The sequence below is a fragment of the Loxodonta africana genome, chromosome 6 (assembly GCF_030014295.1).
Source record: "Loxodonta africana isolate mLoxAfr1 chromosome 6, mLoxAfr1.hap2, whole genome shotgun sequence".
NCBI classification, from domain to species: Eukaryota; Metazoa; Chordata; class Mammalia; order Proboscidea; family Elephantidae; genus Loxodonta; species Loxodonta africana.
Window position 1 is genome coordinate 75,716,839 of NC_087347.1, and position 22,599 is coordinate 75,739,437.

Genomic DNA, 22,599 nt, shown 5'->3' on the forward strand with positions numbered 1-22,599 from the left:
AAGCTCCCTCTAGTGAAACTCTTAACTAAATAAGAATTATTTCATCTTTTCTAATGCTCCAGAAACAGAGTGGTACCTAAGGTTGCCCTCAGTGTTTCTAAAAATCAGACTTATAGATTAATATCATAGTTGCATTACTGAATATGTATTAACACTGATTTACTAAGGAGCACCTATAAAGAAAATATACTTCAACTCGTTTTATGTTGGAATGAAGTAATTAACAAAACTTGTTAAACAGGAATCTTTTTGATGTGTATATCTGTCTTTCAAAATCTCAGACTTTTTTTACTCACTAACACCAATGTATTTTACTGAATTTCCCCGAGTGCGTATATTCATGACCACAGTCAACTACTGTGAGAATCAGCTAGTAATCTGGGTAACACACTCCAGACCAACCCATTGCCCTCCAGTCAATTTCGACTCACAGTGACCCTACAGGACACAGAAAAACTGCCCCCATAGGGTTTCCAAGGAGCAGTGGTAGATTTCAACTGCTGACTTTTTGTTAAGCAGCCACAGCTCTTAATCACTGCATCACCAGGGCCCCATACTTCTGACTGAAAAACAAAACAAACAAACAAACAAAAAACCAAAACTCGCTGTCGTGGACCACTCATAGAGACCTTATAGGACAGAGCAGTACTGCCCCATAGAGTTTCCAAGCAGCACCTGGTGGATTCAAACTGTTAGCAGCCGAAGCACTTAGCCTCTACACCACCAGAGTTTCCAACTTCAGACTACACAACTCAAAATCACACTGGACAATGGAGAGGAAGGCACTAACTTTCACTTCACACGTGGGATCTGACAGTTTTCCTTCCATTTCCCCCTCTGTCTGGCACACCGAGGTTGTATTAGCTGAAGGGAATAGGAAACTAATACGTTTATTTAGAGGATCCCTTTTCTTTTTGGGAAAATCATCCTTTCCCACCAAGATCCCAGCGTCACGAGGCGTTTTTAGAGGCGTGGATGGACACATTAATCCTGGAGATCAGAAAGGTGATCTATCACAGCCCTATCACTCAGATATCGGGGTTTATAGTTTAAGAATTCTTTCTCACCTAAAACATGGAAGCCCGGGCAGAAAATGAAGGTAGCACCAGGAAATGCACTCTCACTTTCAGTGAAAATGTTCTTGCCTGTAACACTCTATTACCTCCCTAATGGCACTACAGAATGGGGGTCACTCTGTTGACAGTTCATCGTTTTACCACTCACACAGGTGTCACAGCACACAACTACCAATACTACTTTTTAAAACTCCCAAAAGTTCCGTGAGAAAAAGACCGCATAACTCAGGGCCGTTGATAAGTGAGGGCTTAACTAGCGCCGTTTGCAATACTACGTTTCTCTGCATCCTGGTGACTGAGGTTGTTTTCCTTAATTTACCCAGATTATTTTTAAAACATCCCTCTCCATTACTTCTTTTACCACGGTGAATCTAAACCTGTATCTCCACCACACCCTTAGCAGTCTTAGAAAGAACAGAAGTACTCCCTCCGAGGAAATGTCGAAGGGTAGGGTTGGAAAAGTCTGAAAGGGACACGGGAGAGGAAACTGTCCGGTCAAAATCAAGTAAATTTAAGCCTATCAAACCTACTGTAGGCCATTTGGTTTTCTGTCTGCTGCCTAACTGGCCTTTCCGGAAATCCAGACAGCGTCAAGGTGAATTAACACCTGCCGTCGTATCCCCCGCCTCCAGTCTCAGGGATTCAGGAATTCTTTTCTAGAAAGCTCAAATGCTACCTTCCCCATCACCTCTTCTGGAGACTTTGCCCCCGACCCTTCTTAACTTTGGAAGCTACGAATTCAGAGGGCAGAGAAGGCCGTGCCAGCGGAAGAGGAGCCAAGGTTGCCCCTCTCCCCCAGGGCTGCCCCGGCCGTGTTGCCGGCGATGGCCTCTGGCGCTGGCCCGTCCTCCCAGAGCCGTGGACCCCGGACCCCGGGCGCTCTGGAGAGGCGGGATGCAAGCGGCCTCCTGAGCCTGCCTCGGCCAAGGCAGCACCCATTGCCGCCGCTCCTTCGCGGGGTCGGGCCTGGCTGCCCCGGGAAGGGACCGGTCGGGGCCTCCAACACCCCGCGGGCGGGCCCCGCCTCCAGGACCCCGCTCCCGGGCCGCCGTCGGAGCCCTTACCCGCAGGACGTGGTAGCCTTCCGTGCCCCCGCCTGGGATCTCGACGCTCTGCGAGGAGCCCATGGCGGCGGCTGCGGCGGGCGATCGGTGTGGCCGGGTTCCGCGTTGCTCCCCGCCCCCCGCACACCGCTCGCTCCGCTCCTCCGCGTAGCACTTGGGACGTGGCACTCGCTGCCGCCGGAGAGCCGGGCCGCACTGCCCGCCGGGAGATCGTCGCCGCGGCAGCCGGGGCCGCTGCGACGCCGCAGACAGCGCCACCTACCGCGCGCAACCGGGCGGGGTCTGCGCGCGCGCAGGCGGGGAGGGAGGGCTGGAGGAGAGCGGCGAGGGCTCTGCTCGTGCTCGCGAGACAGTAGAAATATGATTCATCTAGTCTCAGCACCTTGCTACGGGGCCCTGAGTTGGACAAGACTTATCTAGACGCGTTCCTGTTCGCCCGAAAGAACGTTTCCTTGGCTGCAGTGCCCCCTGGTGGTTAAAGGCAGGGAAAGGGCGGCTGCTGAAAATAATAGGGGTGTATGCAAATTCCGCGAGCTCCTTATTATCTGGGTTTGTCCCTGATTGAGTCGCTAAGGGTCATGGTATTGGCCTTTGTGATTCAAATACAAGGAGGCCTGGTGGCGCATGGTTGAAGCACTCAGTTGCTAACTGAAAGGTTGGCGGTTCAAACCCACCAGCTGCTCCCAGGGAGAAAGATGTGGCAGTTGGCTTTTGTAAAGATTTACAGCTTTGGAAACCCTACGGAGGTAGTTCTACTCTATCCTACAGGACGGCTATAAGTCAGAATGGACTGACCCCCGTAGGTTTGGTTTGGGAGCTAAATACCAGATCTGCTCAGCCCATTTTATAAAGGGAAACAAAACTTTCCCTTTATAAAACAGCTGCCCGAAAGAATCATGGAGGACTAATCAAGTTTTTGTTTTGTTTGTTTGTTTACCCTCTCTGCGGGAACCTACCATCTGTCTTGTTAGTTTGTGTACTGCCCTGGCTTGTGTGTTGCTATGATGCTGGAAGCTATGCCACCAATATTTCAAATACCAGCAGGGTCACTCAGGTTTCAGCAGAGCTTCCAGACTAAGACAGACTAGGAAGAAAGGTCTCGTGACCTACTTCTGAAAATGAGCCGATGAAAACCCTATGGATCACAGAATATTGTCCAAGACTTTGACTCGCTTACAAGAATATTGTCCAAGACTTTGACTCGCTTACAAGAATATTGTCCAAGACTTTGACTTGCTTACTTTGGAGATGTCATCAGGAGGGACTGTTCGCTGGAGAAGGACATCGTGTTTGCTAAAGTGGAGAGCCAGCAAAGGTGAAGAAAACCCTCAATGATGTGGATTGACACAGTGGCCACAACAGTGGGCTCAAACACAACAATGATCATGAAGATGACGCAGGACCAGGCAACATTTCATTGTTATACCTGGGTTTGTCATGAGTCGAAGCAGGCTCAACACCAACTAACAACAAATAAATACATAAATCTCCCATTAGAAGCATCTCAGACACAATTCTGTGTCTATTCTGGGTTTTATTAGTTTTGAGTTCTCATAAATAAATAATTTGTAATAGAAGGGTCATTTTTTATCACATTGGCTGGTGCAATCTAATCTTTTTGCCTCCAGACTGCCCTGAGGAAGTTTGGTCCCTGCTGTATTTGTATGACAACCACATAGGGTCAGTCTGGGGGCCTCCCTCATCCATAGCTCCTCCCTAACTAGTTTGTTTTGCTGAGGGAGCAAACTGGAAGGAGGGGTCATGTTCTGTGCCTTGGAACCCCAGTCACAGTTAACTGGACTGGAGGGGAATCCCTGACCTATGGGTAACCGCCACCTGCACTGACTAGTAACCTACAAGATGGCCCGTTAGGAAAAGTTCTGCCCTAAAAGGGATGATGGTGACTAGGTAGGCTGATCAGATTTTTAGGGACTTGGAAATACAGGGAAGACTCAGTCAGTGCATATTTATTTGCGTATTAGAATGTAAGCTCCATGAGGGCAGGGTCTTTGTTTGCATACTACTGTATACTTAGTGCTAACAAAGGCTAGCATGGAGTAGTTGCTCAATAAATGGTTGTTAAATGAATGAACTAATGGTCATGTTAATAATTGTGTTAATGGCAAAGTGCTAGAACAATGGTTCTCAAGTTTAGGTATTATTAGGGATTGAATTGTGTCCCTCCAAAATATATGTTGTAAATTCTAGCCTCAGTTCCTGTGGTTATAATCCCATCTTTGTTATGCTAATGAGGCAGGATTAGTATAGGGTGTGTTTGGAGTCAATCTCTTTCTGAGATAAAAAGAGATTAAATAAGCAAGCAAGAGAAGCAGAGATGGGGAAGAGAGATGCCAAACCACATGAAGACTACCCGGGAGCAGTTCAAAAAAAAAGACAAAGACCTTCCCCTAGAGCCAATAGAGAAAGACTTCCCTTAGAGTTGGCATCTTGAATTTGGGCTTCTTATCTCTAAACTGTGAGAAAATAAATTTCTGTTTGTTAAAGCCACCCATTTGTGGTATTTCTGTTATAGTAGCACTAGATAATTTAAGATAAGTATGTATCAGAATCACCTAGGAACTTTGTAAAAATACAGAGGTCCGAGTGCTATTCTACTTCAATGTATTTTTTATTAGTTTCCAGATAATTCTGATATACACCAAAGTTTGAGAACTATCACATGAGAACACTGCTCAATAAATCACTGCTGTTTTGTGGGCAATCAGACAACCAGTTAAGAATCTCTATAGCTGGAAGAGATCCTGGACAAGGATCAAATTGTACTGACGGTCCTATGTTGACATTTCCATTGCCTTTATTGTCACACTTTCTTTTATTATTTTTTTTAATAAACTTTTTATTTTGGGATAACTTCATATTTTCAGAAAAGTTGCAATAGTATAGAAAATACTCACACACCCTTCACCTAGTGCCCCCTCTTATTAACATCTTACCATGATGCATTTGTCAAAACTAAGAAACAAACATTTGTACCTTACTGTTAATTAAATTCAAAACTTTATTTGAATTTCACCGGTTTTTCTACTAATGTCTTTCTGTTCCAGAATCTACGTTGTAGTCAGTCATTATGTCTCCTTAATCCTTCACTGGTGTGTGATGGTATCTCAGTCTTTCTTGTTTTTTAAGACCTTGACTCTTCTGAAGAGTATTAATCGGGTATTTTAAAGACTATACCTCCATTGGGCAGGTTTGATGTTTTCCTCATGAATAGACTGGGGTTATGGGTTTGGGGGAGGAACACTACAGAGGTAAAGTGCCTTCTCACTGCACAGTATCAGGAGGATGTGAGTCAGCAGCGATTGTGGATGTTGACCTTGGTCACCTGGGTTAAGTGATGTCTGCCTTTCCTTGTGAAAGCAAGTCACTAAGTTTAGCCCACTCTCAAAGGGTGTTTGTGTGTGTGTGTGTAAATTAAGCTCCACCTTCTGGATGGGGAATGTTTACATAAACGATTTGGGATTCTTCTGTAAGGAATATTTGCCCCTTAAAAAGCTAAACCCACTGCTGTCGAGTCGATTCCAACTCATAAAATATCCCCCATTTATTTGTTCTATCACTTATTTATATCAGTATGGACTCATGTACATGTATTTTATACTGATCTGGTACTGTATTATTCATTACTCTTGGGAATACAAAATACGATTTTTGTTGCTCAAATTGTTCATGCTTTGCCCATTGGGAGTTCCTTCAGGTCAGCTCCTATATCCCTTTGACAGACACCTATCCTTTTGTTTTTTTGAGCATTTCTCTACTTTCTAGCACAAGATGCTTCAGACTCATCTTGTATTTTCCGTATTTCAGCCCTAGAACAAGCTATTTCTTCAAGGAGCCCCAATTCCTTTTATTGGAGAATGGTCTTTAGAAAACAAGATCTGGGTACAGGTGTCTAATTATTGGGAAGGCGTGCTTAGGTTAATTATTACCTGTGGGTTCTTTGAAGATGAAAGTTGCTGTTAGGGCCAGCAATAAGTGCAGTAAGAACAATATTGACCTCTTGATGCCTGCCTCACTGGCTTGATGGGCTCTTTCTTTTTTTTTTTTTTTTACCTTGATATTGTGGAGATATGAAAACTCATGAGCTGCATCAAATTACTCCCTCAGAACCTGGAGGACTTTGGGAGGGTTTCTATATGATCCTGGGTGGTAGAGAGGAGCCTCTCTTGCCATTGCAGGCATTTTCTTTCTCCTGCCCTCTTCCCCTTTCTGTATCACGGGACAATGTGAATCATGTAGCTGAAGCACGATTTGTACAGTGATGTGAGGGGCGATTGCTGGTCTCTGGTCTAAAGGTCACACATTCCAAGGGGTTTTCAGGGACTTACCGGAACTCCTGTGGAAATTACTGCAAGGGGCTAACTCTCTTTCAGGTTAAGTTAAATTATTCTTTCCCCCATGACATTGCTGATGAGTGACATTCACTTGCAGACTTGCAGGACACACACCTGGGATATATCTAGGATCGTGCAAAATTCTCAGTTTTGATAACTGCGACTCAAGCCCTTTCTGTCTCACTCAGGAAAAATATTGAAATGCAAGTGAGTAAGAGTGATGCTACTGCAAGAAAAGCCTTTAAGCTGCTTTACAAAAACAAAACAAAACAAAAACCGGGTACCATTGAGTCGATTCTGACTCATAGCGGCTCTATAGGATAGAGTAGAACTGCCCCATAGGGTTTGCGAGGAGCGGCTGGTGCATTCGAACTGCCAACCTTTTGTTTAGTAGCTGGTTAAGCTACTTTCATGTGTATAAAATGTCATTAGCAAATGTTGACACATTGATTAGTAGTGGCAGATTACTGATATAACCAGGGCTAACAACTTTTTTTTTTTTTAACAAACTCATATGTCCATGAAGGGAGAAAATTGGTTTGGGTATGACAGGTGTGGGAATGCAGCGGTCCATGGAGAACTGGCGATCTCAAGCTCCTTCTAAATGGGCTAGATATTGCTCATCTAACTAATGACATTATGAATTGTGGGCCAAAAAACAAAAAACCAAATCAGTCGCTGTTGAGTTAATTCCGACTCATAGCGACCCTATAGAACAGACTAGAACTGCCCCATAAGGTTTCCAAGGAGCAGCTGGTGGATTTGTACTGCCAACCTTTTGGTTAGTAGCCATAACTCTTTTTTTTTTTAATTGAACTTTAGATGAAGGTTTACAGAACAAACTAGTTTCTCATCAAACAGTTAGTACATACATGGTTGTATGGCATTGGTTAACAACCCCATGAGATGTCAGCTCTCTCCCTTCTCAACCTTGGCTTCCCTATTACCAGCTTTTCTGTTCCCTCCTACCTTCCAGTCCCTGCCCCAGGGCTGGTGCACCCCTTTAGTCTTGTTTTGTTCCATGGGACTGTTCAATCTTTGGCTGAAGGGTGAACCTCAGGAGTGGCCTCATTACTGAGCTGAAAGGGTGTCTGGGGGCCATACTCTCAGTGTTACTCCAGTCTCTGTCAGGCCTGCAAGTCTGGTCTTTTTTGGGGGGTTAGAATTTTGTTCTACATTTTTCTCCAGCTCTGTCCGGGACCCTCTATTGTGATCCCTGTCCAAGCAGTCAACGGTGGTAGCTGGGCACCATCTCATTGTACTGGACTCAGTCTAGTGGAGGCTGTGGTAGATGCGGTCCATTAGTTGTTTGGACTAATCTTTGCTTGTATCTTTAGTTTTCTTCATTCTTCCTTGCTCCCAAAGGGGTGAGACCAGTGGAGTACTCTAGATGGCCGCTCACAGGCTTTTAAGACCCCAGATGCTACTCACCAAAGTAGAATGTAGAAAATTTTCTTTATAAACTCTGTTTTGCCAATTGAGCTAGATGTTCCCTGAGACCATGGTCCCCACAGCTCTCAGCCAGTAGTTCGGTCCCTCGGGGAGTTTGGATGTGTCTATGGAGCTACCATGGCCCTGCTTTGTACAGGCTGTGCTGGCTTCCCCAGTATTGTGCACCGTCTTACCCTTCGCCAAAGTTACCACTTATCTACTGTCTATTAAGTGTTTTTCCATTCCGCCCCACACCCCCTGTAACCATCAAAGATTGTTCCTTTTTGTATGTAAACCTTTTCATGAGTTTTTACAGTAGTGGTCTCATACAATATTTGTCCTTTTGTGACTGACTTATTTTACTCAGCACAATGTCCTCCAGATGCATCCATGTTATCTGATGCTTCACAGATTTCATCGCTGTTCTTTATCGTTGTGTAATACTCCACTGTGTGTATGTACCACAGTTTGTTTATCCATTCATCTGTTGATGGGCATCTAGATTGTTTCCATCTTTTTGCTATTGTGAACAGTGCTGCAATGAACATGGGTGTACATATATCTGTTCATGTGACGCCTCTTATTTCTCTAGAATATATTCCTAGGAGTGGGATTGCTGGATCATACGGTATTTCTATTTCTATCTTTCTAAGGAAGCGCCATATCATTTTCCAAAATGGTCGTATCATTTCGCATTCCCACCAGCAGTGCATAAGAGTTCCGATCTCCCCGCAGCCTCTCCAACATTTGTTATTTTCTATTTTATTGATTTATGCCAGTAATGCCAGGGTAAGATGTTATCTGATTGTGGTTTTCATTTGCATTTCTCTGATGGCTAGAGATCATGAGCATTTCCTCCTGTGTCTGTTGGCTGCTTAAATGTCTTCTCTTGTGAAGTGTCTGTTCATTTCCTTTGCCCATTTTTATTTGGATTATTTGTCTTTTTGTTGTAGAGGTGTTGGATTTTCTCGTAGATTTTAGAGCTTAGACCTTTAGTAGCCATAGCTCTTAACCACTGTACCACCAGGCCTCCCTCAAGTGTTGCCAAATTAAATATATATATGTATGGGAAAATAAATATAACAAAACATTCACCAATTCAACAATTTCTACAGGTATAATTCAGTGACATTAATTACATTCTTCATGCTTGTAACCATTATCACCATCCTTTTCCAAATTGTTCCATAAACTCCATAAATTGTTCTATAAAACTCGATGCCTCCTAAGCAAAAACTCCCCTTTTCCCCCTCCCTCTCATCCCTGGTAACCACTAATAGTCTTTGGTTTCTATATATTTGCTTATGTCGTATAAAAAAAAAGTGAGATCATATAGTATTTGTACTTTGTCAACTGACTTATTTCATGTGGCATGTTTTCAAGGTTCATCTGTATTATGGCATGCATCAAAACTTCCTTTCTGCATTTCCTGGCTTAGTATCAGTGTTGTTGCCAAATTTGATTTTTCAAAAGAATCTGGGAACTTAGAGTTCTTTTATGAAATCAACCATTTTTTTAATGTTAGTAATCAATTTATATATTTAAAAAAATGCACTTTGTGGGCCAGTGTTGTGCAAACCAAACAAATATGCTTAGGCTGGGTAGAAGTATTTGCAAGTGCTCAATTTGTGATCTTTGATATAGACCACACCAGACCACTGTGTCCAGTAATTGTTAGTGACCTGTAACATATGGAATAACAATATCTTATACATGTTATAGCTCATGAACATTTATGATGCAATGTCCCATATCTCGTTTGATTCTTACCACAACTCTTAAGGTCGTAAGGGCAATGATTTTTGCTCCCATTTTATAGGTGAAGGAAGAGAGAGGTTAAGTGACTTGCCTAAAGCACAGCAGCTGGTAAATGGCAGAGCCAGAGGGAGAACCAAAGTCTTTGGATCATAAGTCTAGAACTCTTTTCTCTGCCCTAACAATAGTTGTTGTTGCTAGGTGTTGTCAAGTTGGTCCCGACCCATAGCGACCCTATGTACAACAGAATGAAACACCGCCCAGTCCTGCACCATCCTCACAATCATTGTTATGTTTGAGCCCATTGTTGCAGCCACTGTGTCAGTCCATCTCATTGAGGGTCTTCCTCTTTTTCTTTCACCCAATCCTTGACTAAGCCTGATGTCTTTCTGCAGGGACTGGTCCCTCCTGAAAACACATCCAAAGTACATCTTTGCTTCTAAGGAGCATTTTGGCTGTACTTCTAAGACAACTAACGATAAACAAGTTAAAAAAAAAAAAAAAAAAAACAGTTGCCATAAAGTTGAGTTTGACTCATTGCAACCCCACACATTTCAGAACAGAACTGTGCTCTGCAGGGTTTTCAGTGGCTATAATCTTTTGGAAGAAGATTGCCAGGCCTTTCTTCTAAAGCAACTCTCAGTGGATTCAAACCACCAACCTTTCAGTTAGTAGGTGAGTGCTTAACCATTTGCACCACCCAGGGACTCCTCACTAACAATTAGAGCAATATAACTGCTTTCATATTCTTCTAACTTCCTTGATAGTTTACACGTATTATCTCTAATCATCCAAATATCTTTGCTAATACAAGGTAGATATTATTAACCTAATTTTATGGACATAGAAACTGAGATGTAGGGAGGTTAAGTTACTTGCCCAAGAGTTCACAGCTAGTAAATGGCAAAATCAGAGTTCAAATCCAGACTCATGGATTCTTAGTGTAACTGGAGGGCTGGTACCTGCACTTACATGCTCATCTCTTCTGACAAGCTGGAGAAGGCAGAATCCAGCGCAGTGCTATGCAAGAGAACACTAGAGGCAGTTTGGAGGTCCCCGGGTGGTGCAAAGGGTTAACACACTGGGCTGCTAAAGGTTGGAGATTCAAGTCTGTCCAGAGGCACCTTGGAAGAAAGGCTTGGCAATCTACAGGTAGCCCCTGGATTACGAATGAGTTGCTGTCCTAAGTCTGCCTTTAAGTCAAATTTTTATGTAAACCAAAACAGGTATCTAACGTCAGTTATATTTAAATGTTTGTGTTAGTATATATAGTATATAGTATACCTTTTTATGCATAAAAAATTGAAGAAACACTTCCAGATACAGTAAAGCATCTTTAACATAATAATAATACAGTATTACTAATAATAGTGTCTTGGGAGAAGTACAGCCAGAATGATCCTTAGAAGCGAGGATGATGACACTATGTCTCACATACTTTGAACATGTTATCAGGATGGATCAATTCTTGGAGAAAGACATGATGGTTGGCAAAGTAGGTCAGTGAAAAAGAAAAAGACCCTCAGTGAGATGAATTGACACAGTGGCTCAACAATGGGCTCAAGCATAGTAACAATTGTGAGTATAGCACAGGACTGGGCAGTGTTTCATTCTGTTGTGCATAGGGTCACCATGAGTCAGAACCAACTTGACAGCATCTAACAACAACAACAACTAATGATAGTGTTTTGATGTGTGTCACAAAGTAACACCTGTTTTTCTATTATGGACCATTGTATGTACCTCGAATTTTTAATATCATAGGCTTTAGCAGGTTTGGCTCATAACTACGGTTTGAATGTAAGTCGGAAGTTTGTATCCCAGGAACTGCCTGTACTTTCAAAAAATCCGCCATTGAAAACCCTATGGAGAGTGCACAGCTCTAATCTGATGTACATGGGTCCATTACGGGTCAGAATCGACTCAACAGCAACTGGTTGGTTAGTTGGATCCTTCATTTGGTTCTGAACTCTAGGAGGACAAAAAGGGTATTATTTAATACCTATGAAACCCTAACATGGTGCTGAATTTGATCACTACTCCTGTGCTAGGACCAGCCATTCCAGAGTTTAGTGATGGTGGAGATGACTCATACACACCACCTTTGTTGATCTTCCTCTGGTCTTTGTTGTTTCCTGAAGCTTCACCTAGTCCCATGCCTCAGTGTTCTCACTGTTCCCTGCTGAGAATACACCCCCTTAATGATGCTTCATTCACAGAACTTCTGCTCATCTTTCAACCTGAGCTCAAGCCTCACTTCTAGGAGGCCTTCCTTGACAACCCTCCACTCCAATCTGATTAAACATCTTGTTTACCTTACTAGATTTTTAAATTATAAAAGTGATACATTCTCATTTTTAAGAGATAAATAATACAGAGATGTATAATTAGAAGAAAGATAAAAATTTACCCAACACCTGTTCTCTAATTCTACTCCTCTGAGATAACCGATATTAAGAGTTTGGCATGTCTAGTTCCACTTCTTTCCCTAATTTAATACAACTGATGCACACCTATGTACACGTACATTGGTTGTTCTCTCCCTCCCTACACACACACACACACAAACACAAACTCACACACACACACACAATAGAGTCACAGTCATTAGGCACAGAACTCTGCCATTGGCTTTTTTCCCCTTACATGCCATAGTATGTTGTGGTCATCCCTTCTATTTTAATAGCAATATCATAGTACATAATTTGGTGCTTGGTACAATTTTTAAGTTTTATTTCCTTTTTAAAACTACTTCGTGCATTATCTAAGACTTCCAAAACAAAGATGAATACTAGTGGTATCTTACTCCTGGTTTAAATAGAAATGTATTTAATATTTTATTATTTAATGCGATGTTTGATGTTGGTTTTTGCTAACTAGTTTTTATCCTGTTAAGATGGATTCCTTCTATCCCTACTCCAAATTTTATTAGGAATGGCTGCTGAAATTTTTCAAAAAGGTTTTTTTTTGTTAGACGTTTCAGGATTTTATTTTCTTTCAGGACCAAATACTGAGCACTTCAAATTTCCAGGCCTTCGAACCCAATCACAACAATGGTATTTTACCTTCATGAGCTTTTTTTTTTTTTCTGGAATGTCAATGATCATCATGGTTGGCTGATTGTATCTTCAAGTCACACTTCTCCTGCTCTATTTCATTACTCTGCATTTTCTCAGCAAGCATGTTTGCTGTCGTTTCCTGAAGGATTTTATTCCAATACTCAAGGACTTTTGTTTCCTCCTGAAGGGATTTTTATTCTTACTGAAGAGACTGTTTTCTCCTCTGAGAGCCTTGTTCTCCTCACGAAGGACCTGCTCCTCTTTCCACAGAGCCTGTTCTTCTATTTCCAGTGATATCCCCTCCTTCATCAGGGCCTGTTCCTCCAACCTGAGTGTTTTCTCCTGATGTTGCAGGGCCCGGATTTCCTCCTGGAGAGATCTGATTTTTCCTTGAAGAGCTTTTGCCTCATTCTGGAAGGCTTTCTCCTGCTCTTTGAGAGCCTTGATCTGAGCCACCAGGGTTCAGTTCTCTTGCCAATAAGACTTTTTTTCTGTGTTTAAGGCATTGCTTTTTTCCCCAGATAATTTTTGGCACTTGGAAATCACACTTATACACTTCCAGAGGACCTGATTTTGCTGTCTCAGGATGTAGTTCTTTTCCCGGATTAACTGGTTGTCCATTTGGAAAACTTTATTTTCTTGTCGAAAAGCTTTGTTTTCACCCCAGAGGGACTTGTTTTCTTTTCTAAGAGCCTTATTCTCATCTCTGGACATCTTATTGTATCTCTGAAGATTTCTTTCCGCTTCATGAGATTCATGTTTGAAATTATTTTTATCTTGGGTACAAGAGAAAAAAAAGGAAACCAAGTGCAATATCTTCCCTTTATTTGTCCACTTTGATTCAAAGATAACCATTGTTTCTTAGTGTTTTATCTGAGCAAATATATACTACATTTTTCACGTGTGCTGGGTTTAACCAAAGATGAACTAATAATATTTGTAACCAGAAAATGTTCTAAACTTGAGATTTTTTTTTTTCATATAGATTTGATTGTTGTGTTGATTACCACAAAGCATAACATGGCAGAGATGTAAATAATGCTCTGTCAGGCCCACTGAGAAGCTCCTCGACCATGGGAAGGCTGAAGACAAGGACCTTCTTCCAGAGCTGGCAGAGAGAGAAAGCCTTCCCCTGGAACTGAGGCCTTGAATTCGGACTTCTAGCCTCCTTTACTTTTTCCTTGAAATGGTGTGAGGCTGCCAAATTGACTCTTATAGTGAGGGGCCTCATGCCTTTTGGCTTCTGGACTCCATCTGCATTTGTCTGCATCTGCTTTCATGCTCCTCAAGCCCCCCTCAAAAGGAGACCGAGAATCTGCAATTCATGGCAGGGCACCCAGCCAGATGAGAAGCTGCCAAATATCAACATCAGATTTTGTGAGCTCAAATGACTTTTTTAATATAGTCTCGCTTAACTAAACTTTTCTCTTGATTTTTATCATTTACGTTTTTTTAAAATGTTGAACCATTTTGCATTCCTGAAACAGATCTTTTTTTCTTTGGAGGCAGGGATTATAGTATTATTCTTTTAATATACAGCTGGATTCCATTTGTAATACAGTATCTTATTTATTTAGAGATCGTATGTCTGTAACACAAATTGCTCTGTAATTTCTTTTTCTGTTGTCTTTGTTAACCCCTGTGCCTCTCCAGCAGAACACTTACCCTGATGAAAATCGTACACCTAATTGTCTGTGCGTCAGCAACTGGAGAGCAGGGACCAGGCCATATTTGATTTTCTGTTTTTTGTGTCAGGCACAATACTTAGGATGTGGTAACAGCTCAATGAATCTGTTTTGAATGAATGAATGAACAGTGTTTAGAAACATTTTCCTGTAATCTGGTTTTAACAATGTTTGTGATATGCCTTTATGCCTGTTTTGCTATGACACCAGTAGCTTCCTGTTTCTCTTTTTACTGTTTCCCTTGTGGAAATGCCGTTGTTGAATATAATATTGCAGTTAAAATGAATGAACTAGAGTCACATATATCAAACTGGATAGATCTCAAAAGCTAAAGTTAAACAAAAATGAGGATATGTATAACATGTGTATGAATTTATCCTATACATATCCTCACTTTTATACATATATGTGTGTATATATATGTATAATGCGTATATACATACATACATACATACATATATATATATATATAACACACACACATATATGTTATGCATATCTGTGATCCTTAAGGTTGTGTGTCAGTTTGGTTGGGCCATGCTTCTCAGTGGTTTGGCAGTTATGATATAGTTTGGCAGTCATATAAAGATGTAATCAATTCCCTGATGAGATCATACACAAATGCGATTACCTCCATGGTGGGATCTCCTGTGAGTAAGCATCAGTTGAAAGGGAGTTTCCTTGGGGGTGTGGCCCACGTCCAATACAGGCGGACTTCCTGGCAAGGCTTGAGGGCTTTTGCTCGCTCTGGATCCTGCAGCTGGCTCCTGTTCGCCTGACCTTTAGTTCTTAGGACTTCAGCTAGCAGCTTACTTGCCATCTTACTTGCCAATCTTGGGACTCATTGGTCTCCAAAGCTTGTGGGCCAGAGCCCTGGTGTCTGGCCTGCTTATCTTGGGTTTGCCAGCCCCTGCAGCTATGTGAGTCGGGGAAACTTCCTGCCTGACCCAGGGACTTGAGACTTTCCAGCCTCTATAATCGCATGAGCCATTTCCTTGATATAAATCTCTCCATATATTTATACGCTTTACTGGTTTTGTTTCTCTAGAGAACCCAGCCTAAAATATCCTCACTTTTTGTATAATTTTATACTTTTGAGATCTATCCATGCTGATACATGTTGATACAGTATTGTTTGCATTAAAAAACTTTATATATTATATATTCTTTTTTTTACATATGTATGTATAATATATAAAGCCTTTTTAAAAATGCAAACAATGTCATGTACTTGTACTGGTTCTGTGCTGTTGGCTGTCAACCCTATTCCGGCCTTTCTGTGAACTCTTCTGTGTTGCAAAAGGTTGGGAACCTGTGAACATTTAGCAGGCTCCCTTGTCACCAGCTTCTGGTTAGGTTTTGCCAGTGCAAGGCACTGGCAGAAGACTAGAAAACGGAAGAAAGAAAGATATCATTTTCCCCTGTTCCTGGCAGTACTAGGAGCAATGACGGCAGCAGCGACAGTAGCAGTGACTGAGAGTGAGCATTCCAGCAGCATCAGTGGCTATTGTGCCAGCCGTAGTGACAACCTGTAGCGACCCAACAGGGAAGAAGCCAGGTGAGCAGATACCCTGATCTCACGCTCCTCTTTCCCTCAACTTCTTGCCAGTGCTTCCCATTGGCCAAAACCCAACAGAAGCCAGAGTGCAAGAGAGTCCAATGAGGTAGTCTATACCACTTGCTTTTCTTTCTTTTTTAAAGCCATTAATGTTCCTTTTCTAATTATCAGAGTGGTAGTTGTTCATTGCAGAAATATTTTAAAATAACGGAAACATACAGGGATGAAAATAAAAATCTACTGTAATTCTTCCACTCAAAAGTATTACAAATTTGTATACAGTTTAAAACTTAGAATAACACTATATATAGTTTTGCAGTATGTTTCTTTGACTTCATGGCTGTTAATATGGTAAACATTTTGCTACATCAGATATCCTATGACATCACTTCGGTGGTTGTATATTCAAATGATATACTAGAACTTATTTAGTAAATTACCTATTTGAGATGTTTAGGTTTTTCTAATTGTTTCACTACTATAATTAATGCTGCAGTAAACATCTTTATTGATAAATCGTTGCCCACATTTTTTATAATTTCCTTGGACAAAATACATATGGAAATCTCATTCAAAAGATATGTGCATTCTTATCACATTCAATACTTATGGCTATCTTGCTTGCGAGAAAGATTGTACCAATCTTTGCCACCTCTAGCAGTGTTGGAGAGCACTGATTTTCCACATCAGGAAGTTATTTTTAAAAAGAGAAATTGCAACAGACAAGAACTTAATAGTGGAATCTACAACTGTAGATTCTTATTAGTTTGATGTTTAAAGAATACAACAAAGTGCTGCATCTTCACAGAGGAGAGGACTTCCACGGGCTGTTGAAATCTCATTTTAACAGGTTGCCAAGCAGAAGGGTTCTAGTCAAGCTATTAAGCGTCAACTTCTGTATAGAATCTACTAAACATAGACACCAACTGGAACTGATTTGGGAACCAGCTGATCTGCTGTTTTTCCAAGCCCAGGTCCAGTGGTGATTCAGTTGGAAAATGATAGAGCACCCGTTCCTGGTCAGGGCCTGTGACTTGGATATCCCACATCTTGGACACTTCGCTGGTACATTTTCCCTTCTTCTAGTTTGAAGGGAAGGAGCCCTGGTGGTACAACGGTTAGGCACTCTGGCTGCTAACCAAAAGGTTGGAGGTTAAAACCCACCCCGTGGCTCCACGGGAGAAAAGATCTGGCAATCTGTTCTTGTAAAGATTACAGCTTAGAAAACCCTATGGACCAGTTCTACTCAGTGACACAGGGTCACTATCTGTCAAAATCAACTTGATGGCACACAAGAACAGTTTGAAGGGTCTTAGACCCATCCTGAACTGGTTAAATGAAAAAGAGAAAGATAGTAAAAAGTGTAAGCTAATAAGAGCTTCCACTCATTTGTTAATTAATTTCTGCAACAATAACCCTCTGGCACCTACCAGCTTCACTCTGCATTGAAGCCAATAAATTTAAAAAATAATTAAAGTTAATGAGCTGCTCTTCGTGATAGGACCCTGAAAAGTTAACAGCCATAAGTAGTTGGAAGCACAAAGAGGGGAAAGTGTCGCTCACTGATAACAGAATTTCCTCATCTTGTTGATAAAAGTATACCGCCCATATGTGAAAGTGCTGCTCTACTGAGTCAAAGAAGACGTATGTCTGGGTTTTCAAATTGAAAGTGCACTGAAAGATGGCAACAATCTTGAAAATGCTCTTTCTAGGCTCAAATCAGACCCCTCCCCAAAGTTCCAAAATTATTGTCACAAAATACAGGTAAGAACTCATGATAAAGTGTCTCATGAAGTCTGAGAATTTCGGAGGCTCAGTCATCTCAGCCAAAATAGGGCACCAAACTTTCCATCGCTTAGTGACAAAAATAAACATGGGAATTGTGCGTGATGCAAGCAGTTTGCAATTGGCTGCTAACCTAAAGGTTAGTGGTTCAAACCCACCCAGTGGCTCTGTGGAAGAAAGCCCTGGCAAACTTCTTCCACAAAGATTACAGTCAAGAAAACCCGACAGAGCAATTTTACTCTGTAACACATGTGGTTATCATGAGTCAGAATGGACTCTACGCCAGTGGATTTTGTTCTGTTTGTTTTGTTTTTTTGGTGTGAGCACTGAGGAAGCAAGTGCTAAACTGGTGGCAGCTTTCTGTGAGTTCAGCTTGTTCATGGTCTTCCAATGGTGGTTTCGTGAAAGTAAATGCAAATGAAGGGTCTGGAAATGCCCGACTGGGATCTGCCTCGGTGGCTGGAATGGAGAATGAATCTGAGCCGGTGGAATACTATCTAAATATGGGGTTTCCTCCAAGGATCCTGCATGTCTGCTCTCTGCTGCACAGTGATTTTAGGTGGTAAATGGTCAATTTTTTTTTTTCATTTTAATGGCTATGTATCTAATTTAATTTATATCACATCATTTAGTACATCAAAATCTTCACTTTCTATTTGTAAAAATACTATACTTTTTCTTTTAAAATAAATGTATTTAAGTTTAAAACTGCTGCTGGGTGAGTACAAACTGTCAACATTTTGGTTAGCAGGCTCACTTAACTGTTGTGCCACCAGGGGTTGGAACGCGCCCAGAGGCCCCCAGAAAAGCCTGGCCATCGGCTTCCATAAAGAATACAGCCAAGAAAACCTTGTGGGGCTGTTCTGCTCTGCCGCATGGGGTCACTATGAGTCAAAATTAATTTGATGGCACCTAACAACAACAAGATTTAAAAAGTGAGACAAGTTAAAAAATTAAGTAAATATTAGTGTAGGCAGAACTTGGGTCTGCCCAAAATCGAAAATTTGTAATGTTGGAGAAAATTTCAGGGTAGCTTATTCTAAGAGTTCTTAATTGTTGCTAAAAAACCTAGAACTTGAAAATATACCCAAACCAAAAAACCAAACCTGTTGCTGTCAAGTTGATTCTGACTCATAGCAACACTATAGGACAGAGTAGAACTGCCCCATAGGGTTTCCAAGGAGCAGCTGGGGGATTTGGGTTGCTAGCCTTTTGGTTAGCAGCCAAGCTTTTAACCACTGTGACACCAGGGCCCCATTTCATCAAATCTAAGACACTTTTACTTAAAGATGAGCCATTATTTTACGTACTACAAAAAAAGAAGAAAATGCTGCCAATTAAGCTATGGCATAGCTTTTTCTTAGCACTTAACATTTTGTTTTATGTTTAATGAAGGTACTCTTTTAGGCTCATTTGGCATAATTTTTTTTCTCATTTATTACACTGCTCTGTTTTCATGCCTTTTGATTTATACAGTGACTTTTCATTTCTATTCAAAGCATAGTGTAATCTTTTTGAAGACATTTTAGCTGCAATAAATCCCAAACCCTGTAATACCAGCAAAGTGTATAACACAACCAAAATGACAAGATGAACAACTATGACCACATCTGTGCTTGGGTAGGCTATGGCAATGCTTTCTCCCTGCATCTGATTTCAGAGGAGTAAAAAGGTGAAAATATCAATGTGTGGCGGAGGATCAATGATATACAGTAACCCATCTTCAGGATTCTTTCTCAAGGAGACTGGGGAATTGTTTCCTTCCTGTGTTGTGAGCTTTTCTCCAAAACAGAGATCACAGATCAAGATGAAGTAAATTGGAAGGCCTTAAAGGAAATAATGGGTTGGTTGTCGGAGCACTGTGACACTTCATATTATCCTGTGATGTATGTACGGGGCTCTGACTCAGTCACAGGCAGGCTGGTGCAACGGGGCGACTCCATGCAGCAAATCATCACACAGTTGTGATGTACGTGCACCTCAAGGGTAGAGTTTATGTAGGATTCATCCTGCAACTTCCTTGCCCACCATGCCTTGCACAAAACAGGTAATAGGTGAATGATAGTTGGCAAGGCAATTAGTTATAAATAATTTACAGTCTTGCCTAATGAAATAGTAATCTTCTGGTAGTGACATCCTCTAGTAAATGCTTACTATGTGTGGGCAGTATGAGTACTTGCTATTGGTCCAAGCGCTGTTCTAACTGCTTTGCACTGGTTAATTAATTTACTGCTCAACCATCCTGAGGTAAAAAAAAAAAAAAAAAAAGTAGATACTGTTAATAGCCTGATTTTACGTGTGAGGAAACTGAGGCACAGAGGGGTCAAATAACATGCCAAGGATCACATAACTGCTCAAAGTTAGAGCTCGGATTTGAACCCAGGCAATTTGGCTCAGCCTTCATGCTCTGAACTGTGAACACTCTATTGCCTTTACCATATAGTACTAAAGAAAAAAAAAAAAAGCTGCAATAAAAAATAAAAATGTATATGACTATACACACCTCCAGATGCTTAGTAAATATATAAAATATACCATATTCTCTGGATTCTCAATTAATATTTGTTTAGTGACTGCCTTTTTTTTTTTTTTTTTAGTGACTGACCGTTCAAAAAATGAGGCAGAAAGAAGTACTTCCACAGCTTGAGGTTCTTTATAGAACCGTAATGACTAATGTAAAATTTTAAACATTAAAATGAACAATAACAATAACCATGAGGTCAGTGAGCCTGGGACTGGGAGACTGATTTGGGGACAATGATCACGAAAGGTAGTCAAAATGTCAAACCAAGGGCAAAATGTTTCATGCTCTCCCAGATGACCTACAATGGATACGCTAATTCAGCACTCAGTAGTCCCTCACATGTGCCAGCCAAGGGCTAAGTCCAGGCCTTATTTTGACCACACAAGCCCCGAGACAATATTTCGAATTTAGGAGCTGTAGCAGTGAAATACCTTGAACTGAAATCAAGTGTTACAAAATCTCAAGTCATTTTCTGAATGTGGGCAGGCTGTGGTAAATACTGTCTGTGCTGGAGAAGTTAATTAAGCTGAAGAATTGAATTTTTCTTTTTTAAAGAAATGGCCATTGGGTATTAATCAGCTGTAAAGAAAAAGCAGAAAGCCAGGGGAATCCATAAAAGAGCTTTGCCCTATAAGCACAGATGCTTCACCTCCGACCTCCATAACTGACAAAGAATTTGGCTCTGGCACCATTCTCTGAGAAGTTAGCAGCTTGAATCACTGCCATGAGAAAATGAGTTTTCACTATTGAGAATAAATTCTCCTGAACTGCTGAAACAAAGGTCTGTGCCCTCGATAAAAAAAAAAAGCTATTATTTATTTGGAAGATTGCTAGAGACGCTGTTAAGTCCCCCGGTGCCTGAGAGCTGCAAGCTGTGGTATTCAGCCTCCGGTCTTAGGGAATAACTCAGAGAAAGGAAAAACTGGTTGGTCAAGTGGTGTGCCCAGGGTGAAATGTGAAAACTGCCTCACAGAAACAAGGTCACCCACAAAATGAGCAACTAGTAAAGAAGGAATGCCTTATTTATTATACTACCTCATATTTTTTAGGTAATCCATATGACTAGATTATTGATTTATGATTGGCCCAAAAAGAGATATTTGGAGGGTAGGCAAGGAAGATGTTTGGAAGGAAATACCTTTCTGAACTATACGGATTTTGAAGTCAGCTCTAGGAAATTACTAAGCAGCTGCCACAGGGTCATAGCGAGCAGTTTTCATTTATCTCATGGCAATAGTCTGGAGATTTGTGCGTTTAAATATTATAATATACGTGAATCTATGTTAGATGTTCCATTACCACATAGTACTACTACTACCAACCCTACTCCGTACAAACTCGTGATAAGTTGCTTTTTGTGAAAACATGTTCCATCAAGGTGAGTTGGCTGGGAGTAGGTTATATCAGTCCTCCAAGCCCTGGGGAATGATTTAGGGCATTGTTGCAATTGCACCCATAGCCTGAAGGTCCTTTCTAATCACACCACTCTACAGAGACAACTTACCATTTGAAGAAATGTTTCATTTCTTTCATTCAGATCCTATCCTATTTAGTGCTCTGACTATGTACGTGTAACAATTTCAAATGAAATACCCTTTATTAGTTTCTTCGGGCTGCTGTAACAAAGTACGAGCAATTGGGTGGCATATAAGAATAGAAACTTATTGTCTCACAGTTCTGGAGGCTTTAAGGGAGACTCTGTTCCATGCCTCCATCCTAGGTTCTGGCGAGGACTGGTGATCTTTGGCATTCGTTGGCTTGTAGCTCTACTCTCTGCCTCTGTCATTGTATGGCTGTCTTCCCTCTGTGTGTCTCTTCTCCTTTTTTATAAAAAAGAACACCATTCATATTGGATTAGAACCCACCCTACTGCAATATGACTTCCTATTTAACTGATAACATCTTCAAAAATCCTATTTCCAAATAAGGTCGTGCTCTTGAGTATCAGGATTTAGGACTCCAACATATTTTCTTGAGGAACACAATTCAATCAATAACATACCCCTAGTCTGCCAGCTCCAGAGTCCTGATTGCACTGGGTACCACTGCAAGTCTTCTTGGGGACTCCCTCCTTCCCCACTCTATCTCCTCCCTCTCGTCATGTTTAAGCTGGCAGCAGCAGCTATGTGTATCTGAGAAAGTCCAGAGCCAGTTCCAACAGAAAAATGGACATAGGACATCGATAGACAGTTTTTTAGGGAAAAAAACACAAATCTCCAAGAAAAATAAATAAAAAAGAACAAATACCACTGGTTATCAAAGAATGTAAAATTTTAAAGCAATAGAGTATACCTATCAGAAAGACAAAAA

General features: G+C 41.2%; 1 protein-coding gene across 1 annotated transcript in view; it reads right to left on the reverse strand.

Moving 5' to 3' along the window:
- The window catches only part of GORASP2 (golgi reassembly stacking protein 2), a 36,984-nt gene extending 34,691 nt beyond the window's left edge, over positions 1-2,293 (reverse strand). Inside the window, exon 1 of the mRNA XM_064287011.1 lies at positions 2,141-2,293. Coding sequence (XP_064143081.1) covers positions 2,141-2,203 — 63 coding nt within the window. The 5' untranslated portion in view covers positions 2,204-2,293. The remainder of the gene's footprint in view (positions 1-2,140) is intronic.
- Between the last annotated feature and the right edge of the window lie 20,306 nt (positions 2,294-22,599).